The sequence below is a fragment of the Rhinoderma darwinii genome, chromosome 1 (assembly GCF_050947455.1).
Source record: "Rhinoderma darwinii isolate aRhiDar2 chromosome 1, aRhiDar2.hap1, whole genome shotgun sequence".
Taxonomy (NCBI): Eukaryota; Metazoa; Chordata; class Amphibia; order Anura; family Rhinodermatidae; genus Rhinoderma; species Rhinoderma darwinii.
The window spans coordinates 581740836-581758881 of record NC_134687.1 but is presented as its reverse complement, the minus strand read 5'-3'; the positions used below and the strand labels follow the sequence as shown (position 1 = coordinate 581758881).

Genomic DNA, 18046 nt, shown 5'->3' with positions numbered 1-18046 from the left:
AGCTGACCGCCAGCTGTCCACTCAGAAATCGTAGTAGAAGGTCGCGTCCTTGGTTGCCGGGGCGCAAGATGGCGGGCCGCAGGATTTTTGGAAAGCTGCGGCACAATGCAGACTTGCCGGCTGCTTTGTATTTACCCCCGGAGCCCCCCGCGGCCACCCCCTCTCTCTATCCGCCCATTGTGGCCTCAATGACGGCTAATAGCAAGGCGTCCAAGCGGCGACGTAAGGAGGGGCACTACAGCCGGGTGAATGCTCAGACCGATGTCGCCAGCAAGCTGAAGCTGATCACCGGCCTGCGGCGGCTCAAGTATGTGGTGTACCCGCAGACATTCGCGCTCAACGCGGACCGCTGGTACCAGCACTTCACCAAGACGGCGTACGTGCGGGGGCTGCCGGGGATGAGCCAGGGCACAGCCGGCCTAGGGGAGCAGGAAATGTCGGGGCTGAAGTCTCTGCTGTGTGAGGCGCTGCTGCAGGAGTTCTACTTTGCCAAGAAGGGCCGCACCTTCCTGTATAGGACCCAGGAGGTGTCCGCGGCCCCGCTCCTGACCAGTGTGATGTCCATCCTCAGCAGCCAGTGTGCCAAGTACAACCCTGTGCTTACCCGCTGCAGCATGGGTGAGTGTCCTGCGGGCATCCTTATCTACATGCCAATATGGCACCTGCTTATGCTCTGCCATCCGAGACTAGGCAGCTGTTAGACTACACCACCCAGCATGTCCTGACCGCAGGACGATGATTAAACTCTGAACAGCACCAAAGGGGTTTAGTTGCGTATCCTGCACATTGCCTGGTCGGGATGGGCACTGTGCAGAATAAAAAGCCAGAGGTCAAGCTTTCTGTCACATAAGGCGCACAAGGATGTGTTTGATTGCAAGTCATTCCCGAAAGGCCCCCCAACCTAATTAAGGAGTTCCATTTGAGCTCTGCGTTTGCCTATAGTGGTGCCCGGGCATCACCTGGAGCTTGAAGTCTAGGTTTGGCTACTCAAAAAGCAGGGGGCCAGGGTTGCAGCGGGATGAGGAACCTTAGGTATGCTGGCATACTACTCCCCACCACACCTTCGGGAGGGACACCCAAAAGGGAGCTGCGCCCTGAAAAATCCTTGAGACGAACCAGGTGCAATATGAATGTAGAACTGTAACAAAAACTAATGAATAGGAATTTCTCATAACTGCCCAGCCATCCTACCAGTATTGTTCTAAACATTTCCCAATTCCTCCTAAACGTAGAGCGAACAGTTTTCCCCAATACAAAATGAAATCTGATCATTAAAGAGTTTGTCTCAACAGTGAGGGTATGTTCACCTGCAGTGGTTTCAGACGTAAATCGGGCATTTTACGCCTCGAATTACAGCTGAAAAAAACGCCCCTAATGCGCCTACATACATCTGCCCATTGCTTGCAATGGGATTTACGATGTTCTGTTTCCACAAGCCTTTATTTTACGCGTCGCTGTCAAAATACGGCGCGTAAAATGACGGCTCGTCAAAAGAAGTGCAGGACACTTCTTGGGACCTATTTGGAGTCGTTTTTCATTGACGCCATTGAAAAACGGCTCCAAAAAAGGCAGTGAAAAACGAGTTGTTAAAAAAAAAAAAAAAAGTCTGAAAATCAGGAGCTTTTTTCGCCTGAAAAACCGCTCCGTATTTTCAGACGTTTTTGCTCACTGCGTGTGAACATACCCTTAGGCTTAAGCCAAAAAGCGACTTTTGCTAGTGCGTATGTTGCAGCAGAATTTTAGCTTTACTGTGACCCCAAAGGGAAACGAGATTTGCGGTTGACTATGGCATAAGTCTGACCTGGTCGTTTTCTATGTGACGGTCATCACCTACCTCCCAGTTAAGCATGGGTTAAACATTGGGGTTGTGTTACAGTAATCCAGTGAATGTAGTGCGACCAGATGTGGCCATGTAGCCCCGGCAGACATGTTTCCGTATTAAAAGGGGGTTCCGTGCGACCACCAATGATGTCTGGATAATCTGCTCTGGTCTTCGTGGTGCTGTGAAATACATAATGACTAAATTGTCCTCTGCCTGAGGATACTCCGTATTATAATGTTTCCCATTCTCCTTCAGACGTGAAGCCTCAAGTAAACTTTTACTGGTTGCGTGGTGAGATCCGAGTTCCTCGTGGCCACAGAAAAGGCTGTGTAGATCCAATCAGGTTTCAGGTTGATGATACCCCACTTGTGCAGATCAGGGTACCTAAACCCCTAAAAGAAGTAAGTCTTATCATTGCTGACTTGTGAACTGAACTTTGGTTTTAAAGGGGTTGTCCGGTTTCAGCAAATGTTTTTCTTTGTATAAAGAATCGTTATATAATTTTCCAATATACTTTCTGTATTCATACCTCACGGTTAAGATCCCCTGGAGATAATGAAGGTTACACTCAAATACATTTTTTTTGTCTTTTAGTGATTCCACTTTTGCGCTCCATTGGGGTTCTCCAGGGATCAGTGTGGGGCTCCACCTGTTTCTTCCCTACACCGTGCCCGTTAGGCAGACTTTCAGCAGTAGTGTTGCACGATGCATCTAAATTTCGATACTGTGCACCCTCAAATGTTTCAATACTGTTCACTTCGTATCAAAATACATTAACCGCTTCCCGACCGCCCACTGTATATTCACGTCGGCACTTGCTGGGCTCTGTGCAGTGCCGACGTGAATTCACGGTGGGTGTTAAAAGCGCGATCCGGGTGTCTCAGAGTAGCGCTGAGATTGCGGGTGCTGCAGTCGGTTATAAGGCAGAACCGGGGGCCATATAACAGCCCCCGGGTCTGCCATGCACAGCAGCCTTTGAGAACCAGCCGGATGCTGGTTCTCATAAGCTTCCTGTCAGTGTGACTCCCAGCGTCACACTGACCGTTTATAATACGTTACACTACCTAGGTAGTGTAATGTATTATAGCAGCGATCAGTGCTGCCAGGCTTCAAGTAAAAAGTAAAAAATAAAGTAATAAAAAAGTTTTATAAAAGTGTAAAAACAAGTTATAAAAGTTACAAAAAAAAAAGAATGTTTTTTTCCCTATAATAAGTCTTTTATTATAGGAAAAAAATGAAAATGTTAAAAAAGTACACATATTTGGTATCACCGCGTTCATAACGACCCAAACTATAAAACTATAATATTATTTTTCCCGCACGGTGAACGCCGCAAAAAAAAATAATTAAAAAACAATGTCAGAATCACTTTTTTATGGTCATCACCCCTCCCAAAATATAGAATAAAAAGTGATCAAAAAGTCGCATGTACCCCAAAATAATACCAATAAAAACTACAACCTGTCCCGGAAAAAACAAGCCCTTACGCTGCTTTTTTGACGGAAAAATATAAAATTATGACTCAGAATATGGTGACACAAAAAATAAATAAGTTTATCAAAGTGATTTTATTGCGCAATCGCCACAAAACATAAAAAACCTATATACATATGGTATTGCCGTAATCATACCGACTTACAGAATAAAGTAAAATGTCATTTATAGCGCACGGTGAATACTGTAAAAAAAATAAATACAAAAAACATTGTCAGAATTTGTTTCTTTGTCACTTTGCTTCCAAAAAAATCTAATAAAATGTGATTAAAAAAAATCACATGTACCCTAAAATGGTACCAATGAAAAGTACAGATTGTCCCGCAACAAATAAGTCCTCGCACGGCTCCGTTGGAGAAAAAAATAAAAAAGTTCTGGCTCTTAGAATATAGCGATACAAAATGTGCAGAGTGTTCCAAAAGCGGATGAGATCGGGCGCCATTTATCAGTGCGAGACTGGCCACATAGCTGTGGATTATTATTTATGTACCCCGTTATTATACCCTCTTATTATGTCCTGATGTACTCTGCCCAGTTTACACATACCCCCACATCATAACTGAAATACCAGCAAAACCCGAAACAGAACCGTTACCAAGGCAAAATCTGCGCTCCAAAAGCCAAATGGTGTTCCCTCCCTTCTGAGCCCCACAGCGTGCCCAAACACCAGCTTACGTCCACATATATGACATTTTATATCCGGGAGAACCCGCTCAACATTGTATGAGGTATTTGTCTTCAGTGGCACAAACTGGGCACAATATATTGTGCATTAAAATGGCATATCAGGGGAAAATTTTAATTTTCACTTTGCACCATCCGCTGCGCATTAACGCCTTGGCGCACCACGACTTAATAGCATGTCGTGGTGCGAGGGGTTATTTATGGAGCGGGCTCATGCGCTGTGCACGCTCCATATTCTGCAGGTGTCCGCTGTGTATTACAGCTGACACCCGGGACTAACGGACAGGAACAGCGATCGCGCTGTTACAGGAGCCTGTAAAATGACATTATACTGCAATACATTCGTATTGCAGTGTATTGTACCAGCGACCTAATGATCGCTCGTTCTAGTCCCCTAAAGGGACTTTTGGGAGGTTTCCACTGTTTTGGTACCTCAGTGGCTTTGCATATGCGACATGACACTCGAAAACCATTCCAGCTAAATTTGAGCTCCAAAAGCCAAATATTGTTCCTTCCCTCCTGAGTCCTGCCGTGGGTCCAAACAGCAGTTTATTACCACATATGGCGTATTGCTGTAATCGGGACAAATTGCTTTACAAATTTTGGGGTAATTTTTCTCCTTTATTCATTGTAAAAATTAAACATTTCTATGTTTTTTCAGAAAAAAAGGGATTTTCATTTTCACGGCCTAATTCCACTAAATTCAGCAAAAAAACTGTGGGGGTCAAAATGCTAACTATACCCCTAGAACAATTCCTTGAGGGGTGTAGTCTTCAAAATGGGGTCAGTTTTGGGGGGATTCCACTGTTGTGCTTACTCCAGGGCGTTGCAAACGCGACATGGTACTGAAAACCAATCCAGCAAAATCTGCGCTTCAAAATCCAAATGGCGCTCCTTCCCTTCTGAGCTCTGCCGTGGGTCCAAACAGCAGTTTAGTACCACATATGGGGTATTGGCGTAATCGGGAGAAGTAGCTTTACAAGTTCTGGGGTGCTTTTTAATCTTTATTCCTTGCAAATATTATTATTTTTTATATTTTTTCAGAAAAAAAGTAGATTTTCACTTTCACAGACAAACTCCAATAAATATAGCAAAATACCTGTGGGGTCAAGATGCTAACTATACCCCTAGATAAATTCCTTGAGGTGTGTAGTTTCCAAAACCGTCTCACTTTTGGGGGATTTCCACTGTTTTGGCACCACAAGACCTCTTCAAACCTGACATGGTGCCTAAAATATATTCTAAAAAAAGGAGGCCCCAAAATCCACTAGGTGCTGCTTTGCTTCTGAGGCCGGTATTTCAGTCTATTACCACACTAGAGCCACATGTGGGATATTTCTAAAAACTGGGCAATAAATATTGAGTTGTGTTTCTCGGGTAAAACCTTCTGTGAAAAAAATGTATTACAAATGAATTTCAGCAAAAAAAATAAAATTTGTAAATTTCACCTCTACTTTGCTTTAATTCCTGTGAAACGCCTAATGGGTTAAGAAACTTTCTGAATGCTATTTTGAATACTTTGAGGGGTGCAGTTTTTAATATGGGGTGATTTATGGGCTCTATCTAGTACATAAGGCCCTCAAAGCCACTTCAGAACTGAACTGGTCCCTGTAAAAATAGCCTTTTGAAATTTTCTTGAAAACGTGAGAAATTGCTGCTAAAGTTCTAAACGTTGTAACGTCCTAGAAAAATCAAATAATTTTCAAAAAACGATGCAAATATAAAGTAGACATATGGAATATATAAAATAGTAACTATTTTGTGTGGTATTACTATCTGTTTTACAAGCAGATACATTTAAAACGAGAAAAATCATAATTTTTGCAAATTTTCTCAAAGTTTTGGTGTTTTTCACAAATAAGCAATGAATTTATTGACCAAATTTTTCCACTAACCTAAAGTACAATATGTCACGAGAAAACAATCTCAGAATCGCTTGGATAGGCAAAAGCATTCCGGAGTTATTACCACATAGAGACACATGTCAGATTTGAGAAAATGGGGCTGGTCATGAAGGTCAAAATGAGCTTGGTCTTGAAAGGGTTAATTGTGTGGCCGCACAGCTTAGTATTGTAACACATAAATTTAGCCAGTAGCAAGAAATGGTGGTGCTGCACTAATGAGCAGCAGCGCCGGCCCAGAAGACAGAGAACATGGCGGGCGCACTGCAAAACATCATGTTCCGTCTTCAGTGTCTCCACCGCAGCTCACCATGCTGACCGCGAGGGCGCAACAAGTGTGCACGTTATCAGGAGCAGGGCAATGGCTGTAATACACAGCCGCAGCCCTGCTCTAACGGCGGGGATCAGAGAAACCTCATCTCTACTGTTATTCTCTTAAATGCCGTGATCAAAGCAGCCAGCCCAGGGTGCATTGAAGGACTCCTAGGGCTGTCTGACCATTTTTCCTGTTTGGGCATACTTGGGTATGTCCTAACAACTGCCTGTGTACAATCAGTGTATAGATATACGCCAGAACATTAAAGTTTAAAAATAGAAAAGTTAAACAAAAAAAACACAATCACATTTTATTTTTTTTCTTTACAATAAACATTAAAATAAGTCTCATTACATAAAATATACGCCTACTCTGTATCGTCGTGACCGTAATAACCTTCACAACAAATTTATAGCATCATTTATGATGTGTACGCTGTGAAAAAAGAAAATAAACACGGCTACCTTTCACTTAATGTGAGGTATTATGAATCTTGAACCTCCATGTGCCTCACAATAAGTTTTTAACCCCATCATGTACCTCACACATTAACTGAATGTTGTCCATTATGACTTTGAGGTACATGATGGGTTTAATTACTATTAATGTGAGGCACATGGAGGTTCAAAATCCATAACACCACGTACCTCACATCAGAAGATGGAAGAACTTTTTGTTGTTGGCAATGTATCGTTTTGGTATCGAGAGTCGCAATATTACACGATGTATCGGTATTTAAGTGCAAATTCCGGCATCACGACAGCCCTGTTCGACCGGTTTGGTTTCCAGTAATATATAGTAAATCCTCCCAGGTCATTTCTCCTGCTCCTAAATTACACCAGTGAGTGTCTGTCCGCTGTCATGTCCTCTTTATATCTAATTTTGCTTGCCTATCTAGGAATGTGTTGCATTTTATTATGCATATACATATAAAAAAAATTACTTTACCCAAAGATGGATTCAAATCATGTGAAGACATTTTTTAATGTTACTACTTTCTTTTTTTTTTTTTTTTCCCCTCCAGATTGTACCTTTAGACTTTGTTGTACCTGAAGAGATTCCTGTTGTTCCGTATGAGCCAAGCAGATTACCGCTGTTCCAAAGACAGTACGAGAACAACATATTCATAGGTAAATCGCCTCGGGGGGCACATCTACACTGTAGTAGGGCTTATGATTAGAAAGTTTTATAATACAGCGTTCGCTGCATGTGCATTACCGGAGAAGTGTCCTGAGATGAGTCCCAACGGCGTCCCACACGTGCTCAGATGAAGCTGAAGACTGTACAATTGGCCTTCTCTCAGGACACTTCTCTGGTAATTTACATACAGCGCATTCTATATTAAAACCTATTTTTAGAAAAAATGCTAAAAGTGACAGTTTTGAGAGGGACATGTTTAGGACACTAAACCACCAGCTTGTCCGTATACTGTTGGGGTTTAGTGTGTGAAAATCTGTTGGCATGTTCCCATTAATGATTTAATTCATTTTTAGCAGTTTTGTGCACTTGGTGGTTTAACCCCTACCCGCACGAGTAACTATACCTCGTCACGAGAGGTTACTTCCCGCACGATGATGTATAGTTACTGAGTTGTTTCCGGTGCACACTGTCGGCGACAGTGTGCACTGGGAACCGGGAGGTCAGCTGTCGCCAACAGCTGACACTCCACTCTTGCCGGCCAGCGGTCCTTTGCCGCTGATTTCGGCAAATTAACCCCTTAAATTCGGCGATCGGTTGCAATTGCCGAATTTTAGAGGTTTCTAGCCTATCGGCAGACCCCGGTCCGAAATCGCGGGGTTTGCCGATAGTATGGCAAACGGAAGCCAAACAATGGCTTCCGTGTCTACCATGGATGGAAGCCCATCAGGACCAACCTTCGGCTGGTCCTGATAGGCTTCCTGTCAGAGTGACAGGAAGTCACTGTGTCGTTCCCGATTCACACTGTTGGCGGCAAGGTGTGCATCGGGAACTGGGAGATCAGCTGTCCCCTACAGCTGACACGCAAGTGTTGCCGATCAGCGGCTCATCGCCGCTGATTTCGGCAATTAACCCGATAAATGTGGTGCTTGATTGCGATCCCCACATTTAGGTTTGTAGCACATCCGCAGCCCCCATGCAATTGTGGGGGATGCTTGTGATGGCATCCGGAGGGCAGGCAACGGCCTCCGGGTCTGCCATGTATGGAAGCCTATGAGGACCAGCCTCTGGCTGGCCCTCGTAGACTTACTGTCAGAGTGACTGTGACATCACATTGACAGTTGGAATACGTTACACTACCTAGGTAGTGTAATGTATTCTAGCAGCGATCAGAGCTGCAGATAAAAAAAAAAAGGAAGTGTAAAAAGTAAAAAAGGTTAATAGAAATGTTTTATAAAATTGTAAAAATAAAAGTTTTTGTTTTCCTATAATAAGTCATTTATTATAGGGAAAAAATAAAACCGTTAAAAAAAAAAAAAAAAAAAGTACACTTATTTGGTATCATCGTGTTTGTAACGACCCAAACTATGAAACTATAATGTTATTTTTTCCGCACGGTGAACGCTGCAAACAAAATAAACGGGAAAACAATGTCAGCATCGCTATTTTTTTGTCACCACCCCTCCCAAGATATAGAATAAAAAGTGATCAAAAAGTCGCATTTACCCCAAAATAGTAGCAATAAAAACTACAACCCGTCCCGAAAAAACAAGACCTCCCACAGCTTTTTTGACGAAAAAATAAAAGTTACGGCTCAGAATAGCGTGTCTCAGAAAATAAATTCATTTATAGAAACGTAATTTTATTGTGCAAACGCTGCAAAACTTAAAAAAAAAACGATACACATATGGTATCGCCATAATCGTACCGACTGGCAGAATAAAGTAAAACGTAATTTATTGTGCACGGTGAACTCTGTAAGAAATAAAGAATTTAAAGCGCCAAAATCGCTGTTTTTTGGTCACCTTAGCTCTAAAAAAGATCCTGTGGGGTCAAAATGCTCACTATACCCCTAGAAAAATTTGTTGAGGGGTGTACTTTCCAAAATAGGGTCACTTTTGGGGGTTTACACTGTTTAGGTACCACAAGACCACTTCAAACCGGACATGGTGCCTAAAATATACTCCTAAAAAAAGAGGCCCCAAAATCCACTAGGTGTTCCTTTGCTTCTGCGGCCGGTGTTTCAGTCCATTAGGAGACTAGGGCCACATGTTGGATATTTCTAAAGTCTGCAGAATCTGGGCAATAAATATTGAGTTGCATTTCTCTGGTAAAACCTTCTGTGTTACAGATTTTTTTTTATTACAAATGAATTTCGGCAAAAAAAATGAAATTTGTAAATTTCACCTCTACTTTGCCTTAATTCCTGTGAAACGCCTAAAGGGTTAAAATACTTTCTGAATGTGGTTTTGAATACCTTGAGGGGTGCAGTTTTCAAAATGGGGTGATTTATAGGGACTTTCTAATATAGAAGGCCCTCAAAGCCACTTCACAACTGAACTGGTCCCTGAAAAAATGGCCTATTGAAATTTTCATGAAAATATGAGAAATTGCTGCTAAAGTTCTAAGCCTTGAAAAATAAAAGGACGTTAAAAAAAAATGATACAAACATAAAGTAGACATATAGGACATGTAAACTAGTAACTATTTTGTGTGGTATTACTATGGTTTACAAGCAAATACATTTAAATTTAGAAAAATGCAAATCTTTGCTAAAATTGTACGTTTTTCACAAATATTGAATTTATCGACCAAATTTTTTCACTAACAAAGTACAATATGTCACGAGAAAACAATCTCCGAATCGCTTGGATAAGCAAAAGCATTCCGAATTTATTACCACATAAAGTGACATGTCAGATTTGCAAAAATCTGTGTCCACAAGGCCAAAACAGGCTCAGTCCTAAAGGGGTTAATGGCTCTATCATCTGTTATTCATTACCTCTTTTTGTTTTTCCTGCTATTATAGCAATGTAGATGTGATTATGGCAGAACAAACATGAGGAGCAGGAAGAGCATTAGTATTAGTAGAATTTTTTTTTTATCTGACCATATTTCTGCTCCATTTTCTTTACAGGTTCCAAGTTAGATGACCCTTGTGGCTTTGGGCACACACAGTTTCACCTTGTACCTGACAAGTTCAAGAGGGAGCGGCTACAGAAGCTGAACAAAGGAGATCACATCGAAGTTTTCCTGCGTGCAAATGCCATAGCAAGTCTCTTTGCCTGGACAGGAGCACAGGCCATGTACCAAGGTGGGGCTAGAAGTCCACTCACCGTTTAGGATGTGAATTTATGAGTGTGTTTCTCTAAAGCTATGCCACTTCTTTTTGCTCTGGGCAGAAATTATAGTGTGCTATGCCAAAAGCAGGGCCTGACGAGGCTGGTGCATGGCACAAGAATTCTCTTTGGTGGTCTTTGAATCGTGCACTGCCCTGTCAAGCCATGAGGTAGCCATAACCATGTAAAATTTCCCTGGATTGTTCCTTTTGAAGAGACTGCCTGCCTAAATGTATTGATTTATATTGTAAGATAAGTTAAGGAATGTCATGGCTTGATCGCTTCCATGCTGTATTTATCCTTTTTATGTTGGCAGAGTACTAGTGTAGAACTGAACTTCTTAGCAGAGTCTTTTGAGACTAGTTGCTAGGGAGTGCATGGCTAGCAACCAAATAGCTTATTTATTTCGTTTTTTTTCTTAATGGGGTTGTCAAGTTGTCAGTTTGTTTTTTGTTTTTTTTTAAGCATCTGGCATGTCCCCAGTTACCTTGGTCTTTTTCTTAAAACAGCAATCTGGGCAAAACTGATTAATTTCATTTAGCCTAATGGAGGACCTAAGGTGGATGCATGACACAGGGAATCTATATTTGTCAGGTCCTGCGCTAGACATACACCACCATTCAAAAGTTTGGGGTCACCCAGACAATTTTGTGTTTTCCATGAAAACTCACACTTATATTTATCAAATGAGTTTCAAAATGACTAGAAAATATAGTCAAGATATTGACAAGGTTAGAAATAATGATTTTTATTTCAAATAATAATTTTCTCGTTCAAACTTTGCTTTCGTCAAAGAATGCTCCATTTGCAGCAATTACAGCATTGCAGACCTTTGGCATTCTAGCTGTTAATTTGCTGAGGTAATCGGGAGAAATTTCACCCCATGCTTCCAGAAGGCCCTCCCACAAGTTGGATTGGCTTGATGGGCACTTCTTGCGTACCATATGGTCAAGCTGCTCCCACAACAGCTCTATGGGGTTGAGATCTGGTGACTGTGCTGGCCACTCCATTACAGATAGAATACCAGCTGCCTGCTTCTTCCCTAAATAGTTCTTGTATAATTTGGAGGTGTGCTTTGGGTCATTGTCCTGTTGTAGGATGAAATTGGCTCCAATCAAGCGCTGTCCACAGGGTATGGCATGGCGTTGCAAAATGGAGTGATAGCCTTCCTTATTCAAAATCCCTTTTACCTTGTACAAATCTCCCACTTTACCAGCACCAAAGCAACCCCAGACCATCACATTACCTCCACCATGCTTGACAGATGGCGTCAGGCACTCTTCCAGCATCTTTTCAGTTGTTCTGCGTCTCACAAATGTTCTTCTGTGTGATCCAAACACCTCAAACTTCGATTCGTCAGTCCATAAGACTTTTTTCCAATCTTCCCTGTCCAATGTCTGTGTGCTTTTGGCCATATTAATCTTTTCCTTTTATTTGCCAGTCCCAGATATGGCTTTTTCTTTGCCACTCTGCCCTGAAGGCCAGCATCCCGGAGTCGCCTCTTCACTGTAGACGTTGACACTGGCGTTTTGCGGGTACTATTTAATGAAGCTGCCAGTTGAGGACCTGTGAGGCGTCTATTTCTCAAACTAGAGACTCTAATGTACTTGTCTTGTTGCTCAGTTGTGCAGCGGGGCCTCCCACTTCTCTTTCTACTCTGGTTAGAGCCTGTTTGTGCTGTCCTCTGAAGGGAGTAGTACACACCGTTGTAGGAAATCTTCAGTTTCTTGGCAATTTCTCGCATGGAATAGCCTTCATCTCTAAGAACAAGAATAGACTGTCGAGTTTCACATGAAAGCTCTCTTTTTCTAGTTATTTTGAGAGTTTAATCGAACCCACAAATGTAATGCTCCAGATTCTCAACTATCTCAAAGGAAGGTCAGTTTTATAGCTCCTCTAAACAGCAAAACTGTTTACAGCGGTGCTAACATAATTGCACAAGGGTTTTCAAGTGTTTTCTAATCATCCATTAGCCTTCTAACACAGTTAGCAAACACAATGTACCATTAGAACACTGGAGTGATGGTTGCTGGAAATGGGCCTCTATACACCTATGTAGATATTACATTAAAAACCAGACGTTTGCAGCTAGAATAGTCATTTAGCACATTAACAATGTATAGATTGTATTTCTGATTAATTTAATGTTATCTTCATTGAAAAAAACCTGCTTTTCTTTAAAAAAATAAGGAAATTTCTAAGTGACCCTAAACTTTTGAACGGTAGTGTAAGTGTATCAGTGTCCCTGGATTGTTCTTTCATACTAGATTGGTGCTGGTTGGAGGCATAAAATGGGCTCTTAAAGGGGTTTTAATATATAATTGCTTTTCTCTTGGTATTCCTGCAGGTTTCTGGAGTCAGGCAGACGTCACACGACCTTTTGTCTCACAAGGTGTTATTTCTGATGGGAGGCATTTTTCATTTTACTGCTACCAGCTCAATACATTAGCCCTGGCCATGGATGCAGACAAAGACGCAAATCGTAAGAACATTTGTTGGGGAACCGAAAGCGCTCCTTTGTATGAAGCAGTGGAAAACGACAACATCAAAGGATTTAATGATGATGTGTTTAGGCAGCTAGTTGACTTTTTCCTTAATTCCCCCTCATAGCTTTATGGCTTCAAAGAAAAGAATACCAAGTTTCATAGTTATTTCATATGTACATGTATATATTTGCAAACTTCCTCGTGCATTTATTAAGTAAATAAAATATCAACCATTTTTACCATCTTGCAAGATCTCATTTTTCTTCTTCTATAAGGGTATGTCCACACACAGCGGAAAAACTGCATCATTTCTGGACAGATTCTCTGAGCATAAATTCTGCGGTTACCGCAAGAGAAGTTTCCATACTACTTTTCTGCATTTTTTTTTTTTTTCTGCATCGTATCGAGGAGATTTGTTGAAATCCCATCCACTTTGCTGCTACTGTAATAAGCTGCGAATTTTCCACAATGAAAACCATTGCTGAAAATCCGCAACTAATCCGCCTTGTGTGCACATACACTATGGCCGGGTTCCCACATAGTGTAAACGCTGTGGAAATTCCGCAGAACTTACAGTAGTGGCAAAGTGGAGGAGATTTAGAAAAACTCACACCCACGCTGTAGGGGAAAAAAAAAGCAGCGTAAACAATTTAGTTGACCCGTCGGTGCAGAATTTACATCCGAACCATGTCCATTTATACTGCGTTTTCGTTGATTTTTTTTGTTGCGGCTTTTTCACATTAAATTCAATGGGGATGCAAAACAGGAGCAGGAAGCAAAGTGTTGCGACTTTTGCAGTAGAAAATGTATGGGAGGAAACCTCCAGCTCACCTTAGGGCAAATGGACTTCCAATGCCTCCTGCGCGCGGATCCTCGTGTCGGCACACGTTGGGAGGAGTGTAGAAAAGTAGTAGATGAGATCCAGCGCTCAATTATACAAGATAATCCAATGGTAGATTTAAAATGGAATCTGGTTCCAATTTTATTTGAATGAATGTAAAACCGGGAGTCAGGCTTCCCACAACGGGTAAGGTGGATGTATGGAAGAAGAAATAGGTGTGTAGCCTACGCGTTTCAGACGAAGTCCTCGTCCTTAGTCATGGCTGAAAGAATGAAAAGTTTGACAATCGGGGTTGGAGCTATATCCGGTTCTATGCAGGTGAATTTGATTGCGGTTCAGAGAAATGGACATATGGAACGCAACAATACAATTGGTGTTTAAACAATTAACATGTTTTTGAACTTTCGAGTATCGTAGTGAACAACTAGGTACAATTTCTGTGTAATGAATGAAGTACTAACAAAAAGAACTAAATTCATAAGCCCCTTGCCAGATCGTCATTCATTTGAGACGCACTATAGTCGAGGCAAGCAGCATCATGATCTACGCCTGGTAAGATAATTTTTTTATCAGCGTGATTTTTGTGTTATAAATATTCTAATGTCAGATTTATAATTACAGAATAAAAGTATGTGTAGTTGATCTAGAATAGTAATGTTTAATTGAATTAGAACCGGAGATAAGTCCTGCTTAAATAGAAACACCCCAACTTGTCATACAAATTGTAATGGAGTGAAAAGATGGTGTGAATGCGGTACAAGAAAATTTAAAATAGATTAAAAGTGACAAACATTGATGTATATATCTATAGGTCTGTACTAGACTGCTGATCAGATGAAGCATGTCTCATATCACATAAACAATCAAACAGAGACCCTGAATGTATATCAATTAATTGATTTCGGAACAGCTAAAAACCTAGTCTACCATAAAATATTGGTTATATTTTTTGTGGGGCATGAACGATGGATATAAATTAATTTATATCCATCGTTCATGCCCCACAAAAAATATAACCAATATTTTATGGTAGACTAGGTTTTTAGCTGTTCCGAAATCAATTAATTGATATACATTCAGGGTCTCTGTTTGATTGTTTATGTGATATGAGACATGCTTCATCTGATCAGCAGTCTAGTACAGACCTATAGATATATACATCAATGTTTGTCACTTTTAATCTATTTTAAATTTTCTTGTACCGCATTCACACCATCTTTTCACTCCATTACAATTTGTATGACAAGTTGGGGTGTTTCTATTTAAGCAGGACTTATCTCCGGTTCTAATTCAATTAAACATTACTATTCTAGATCAACTACACATACTTTTATTCTGTAATTATAAATCTGACATTAGAATATTTATAACACAAAAATCACGCTGATAAAAAAATTATCTTACCAGGCGTAGATCATGATGCTGCTTGCCTCGACTATAGTGCGTCTCAAATGAATGACGATCTGGCAAGGGGCTTATGAATTTAGTTCTTTTTGTTAGTACTTCATTCATTACACAGAAATTGTACCTAGTTGTTCACTACGATACTCGAAAGTTCAAAAACATGTTAATTGTTTAAACACCAATTGTATTGTTGCGTTCCATATGTCCATTTCTCTGAACCGCAATCAAATTCACCTGCATAGAACCGGATATAGCTCCAACCCCGATTGTCAAACTTTTCATTCTTTCAGCCATGACTAAGGACGAGGACTTCGTCTGAAACGCGTAGGCTACACACCTATTTCTTCTTCCATACATCCACCTTACCCGTTGTGGGAAGCCTGACTCCCGGTTTTACATTCATTCAAATAAAATTGGAACCAGATTCCATTTTAAATCTACCATTGGATTATCTTGTATAATTGAGCGCTGGATCTCATCTACTACTTTTCTACACTGTTGCGACTTTTGCAGCAGAATCACAGCTCAGGAAAAAAAATAAATTCCCAGAACACTCTCCTTCCTGCAGTCCGGCCTCCTGGCATGACATTTCATCCCATGTGGCCGGACTACGCGCAGTAAGGGGGTAAGTATGGTTGCGTTTTGTTTTTTTAACCCCAGCGCTGTGTTCTGTAGCAGAAAGTCAGTTCGAAAAACCGCACCACAATATTAGAAAATAATCTATTCTGGACTGTGACGTGCACTGACGACGAAAACGTGTAATCCCTTTCCCCAGCGTGGTGGTGGTGTCGTCATACATCATGTAGAGAAGTTTCTATTAGCATGTTCCTCAAGTCGTCACAATGACGCGTAGAATGTGTACAACAAGCAGTCTGAGCATTAACCGGAATGTTAAAGTCTTCACCTAATATTGTCTCTTGCGCTACCTCGAACAGTTTAAAAAAAAAAAATAAGCAAAAATCTCACATATGATAGTTGATGCATATTAGGTACATAAACATTAGCAATTATATATATGATATTATTTATCTTGCATATAAGTATGAGATATCTACCTAATGCGTCAGTGACGAAATGCTGAACAGAAAAGCTCACAGAGGACTTAATCCCAATACAGCCGGAGAGTGAAATATATAAGGAAATCTATTATGTTTACATCAAATGTTAGCTACCTCGAGAACATGTGACTCCTGTACCATCAAGATGTCACAGCGGGACTACAGTGCATCAGACCAAAGGAGGGAGCTTTTAAATGGGTGAGTTAAGGCCCTTAACATTAACCTGTTCACGCGCTGCACTGCAACTGCAGAGGGCTTGCTTTCCGCATCAGGACGTACAGTTGCGGAGTAGTTCCCTGCGCACACTGCCTTAACGGACAGTGTCCGGGAACCGGGAGGTGAGCTGTCCACGACAGCTGACACTCCAGTCTTGCCGGTCAGCGGACCATCGCCGCTGATTTCGGCAACTAACCCCATAAATGCGGCGACAGATTGTGTTTGCCGCATTTAAGGGGTTTGAAGCACATCGGCAGCCTCCAGGAAGTGATTGTGGGGGCTGCCGATGCTTGCCGCGTCAATCGGAGGCCAGACAATGATCTCCGGGTTGCCATGTACGGAAGCTTCGGAGGAGCAGCCTCCGGCCGGTCCTCCGAGGCTTCCTGTCAGTGTGACTGTCACGTCACAATGACAGTTGGAATACATTACACTACGTAGGTAGTGTAATGTATTCTAGCAGTGATCAAAGCTGCAAGTCTAAATGTCCCCTTGTGGGACAAGTAAAAAAAAGTAATAAAAATGTTTTTAAATAAAAGGAATACGTTATATAAACAAACACTGCTTTTTTTTCTTCCTATAATAAGCCTTTCATTATAGGAAAAAAATGAACACATATTTGGTATTGCCGCGTTCGCAACGACCCAAACTATAAAACCCATAATGTTATTTTTCCCGCACGATGAACACTCAAAAACAAAATCAATAAAAAAAACACCAGAATGGCTATTTTTTTGGTCACCACCCCTCCCAAAATAGAGAATAAAAAGTGATCAAAAAGTTGCATGTACCGGAAAATAGTACCGATGAAAACTACAACCCGTCCCGCAAAAAAACAAGCCCTTACACAGCTTTTTTGACTAAAAAATAAAAAAGTTACGGCTCTCAGAATATGGTGACACAGAAAATAATTTTTTATAAAAAAAGTGATTTTATTGCGCAAACGCTGCAAAACATAAAAAAACCTATATACATATTGTATTGCCGTAATTGTACCGACCCGCAAAGTAAAGTAAAACTGTCATATCATACGGTGAACGCTGAAAAAAAGAAACTAAAAAACATTGTCAGAATTGCTTGTTTTTGGTCACCCGGCTTGCAAAAAAATTGAATAGAAAGTGATCAGAAAAATCGCATGTACCCCAAAATGGTACCAATGAAAACTACAGATTGTCCCGCAACAAATAAGCCTCCACACGGCTCCGGTGGAGAAAAAATAGAGTTCTGGCTCTCAGAATATGGCGATGCAAAATGTGCAGTGTGTTCAAAAAGCGGATAAGATCGGGCAACATTTATCACTGCGACACTGGCCACACATCTATGAATTATTATTTATTTACCGCATTATTATACCCTCTTATTATGCCCTGATGTACTCAGCCCAGCCTACATATGCCCCCACATTATGAACTAAAATACCAGCAAAACCCCAAACAACTACTACCAAGCAAAATCTTCATTCCAAAAGCAAAATGATGCGCCATCCCTTCTGAGCCCTGCATTGTGCCCAAACAGCATTTTGCGCCAACATATATGGCATCGCCATACCCTGCCACATACCTGAGAGAACC

General features: G+C 41.2%; 1 protein-coding gene across 1 annotated transcript; it reads left to right on the top strand.

Annotated features, from left to right (window-relative positions):
- On the top strand, nt 1-13203 carry MRPS30 (mitochondrial ribosomal protein S30). Its single transcript, XM_075854906.1, has 5 exons — nt 1-618; nt 2078-2223; nt 7242-7347; nt 10272-10448; nt 12821-13203. The coding sequence occupies exons 1-5, from the start codon at nt 69-71 to the stop codon at nt 13081-13083; spliced, it is 1242 nt and encodes a 413-aa protein (XP_075711021.1). The 5' UTR covers nt 1-68; the 3' UTR covers nt 13084-13203.
- The last annotated feature ends 4843 nt before the right edge of the window (nt 13204-18046 follow it).

Excerpts from the sequence above, each read along its gene's own strand:
- MRPS30 (XM_075854906.1), top strand. The coding sequence starts at position 69 with ATGGCGGGCCGCAGGATTTTTGGAAAGCTGCGGCACAATGCAGACTTG. Across the intron at positions 2,224-7,241 it reads TACCTAAACCCCTAAAAGAA|ATTGTACCTTTAGACTTTGT; the intron begins GTAAGTCTTATC and ends TTTCCCCTCCAG. Across the intron at positions 10,449-12,820 it reads AGCACAGGCCATGTACCAAG|GTTTCTGGAGTCAGGCAGAC; the intron begins GTGGGGCTAGAA and ends GTATTCCTGCAG.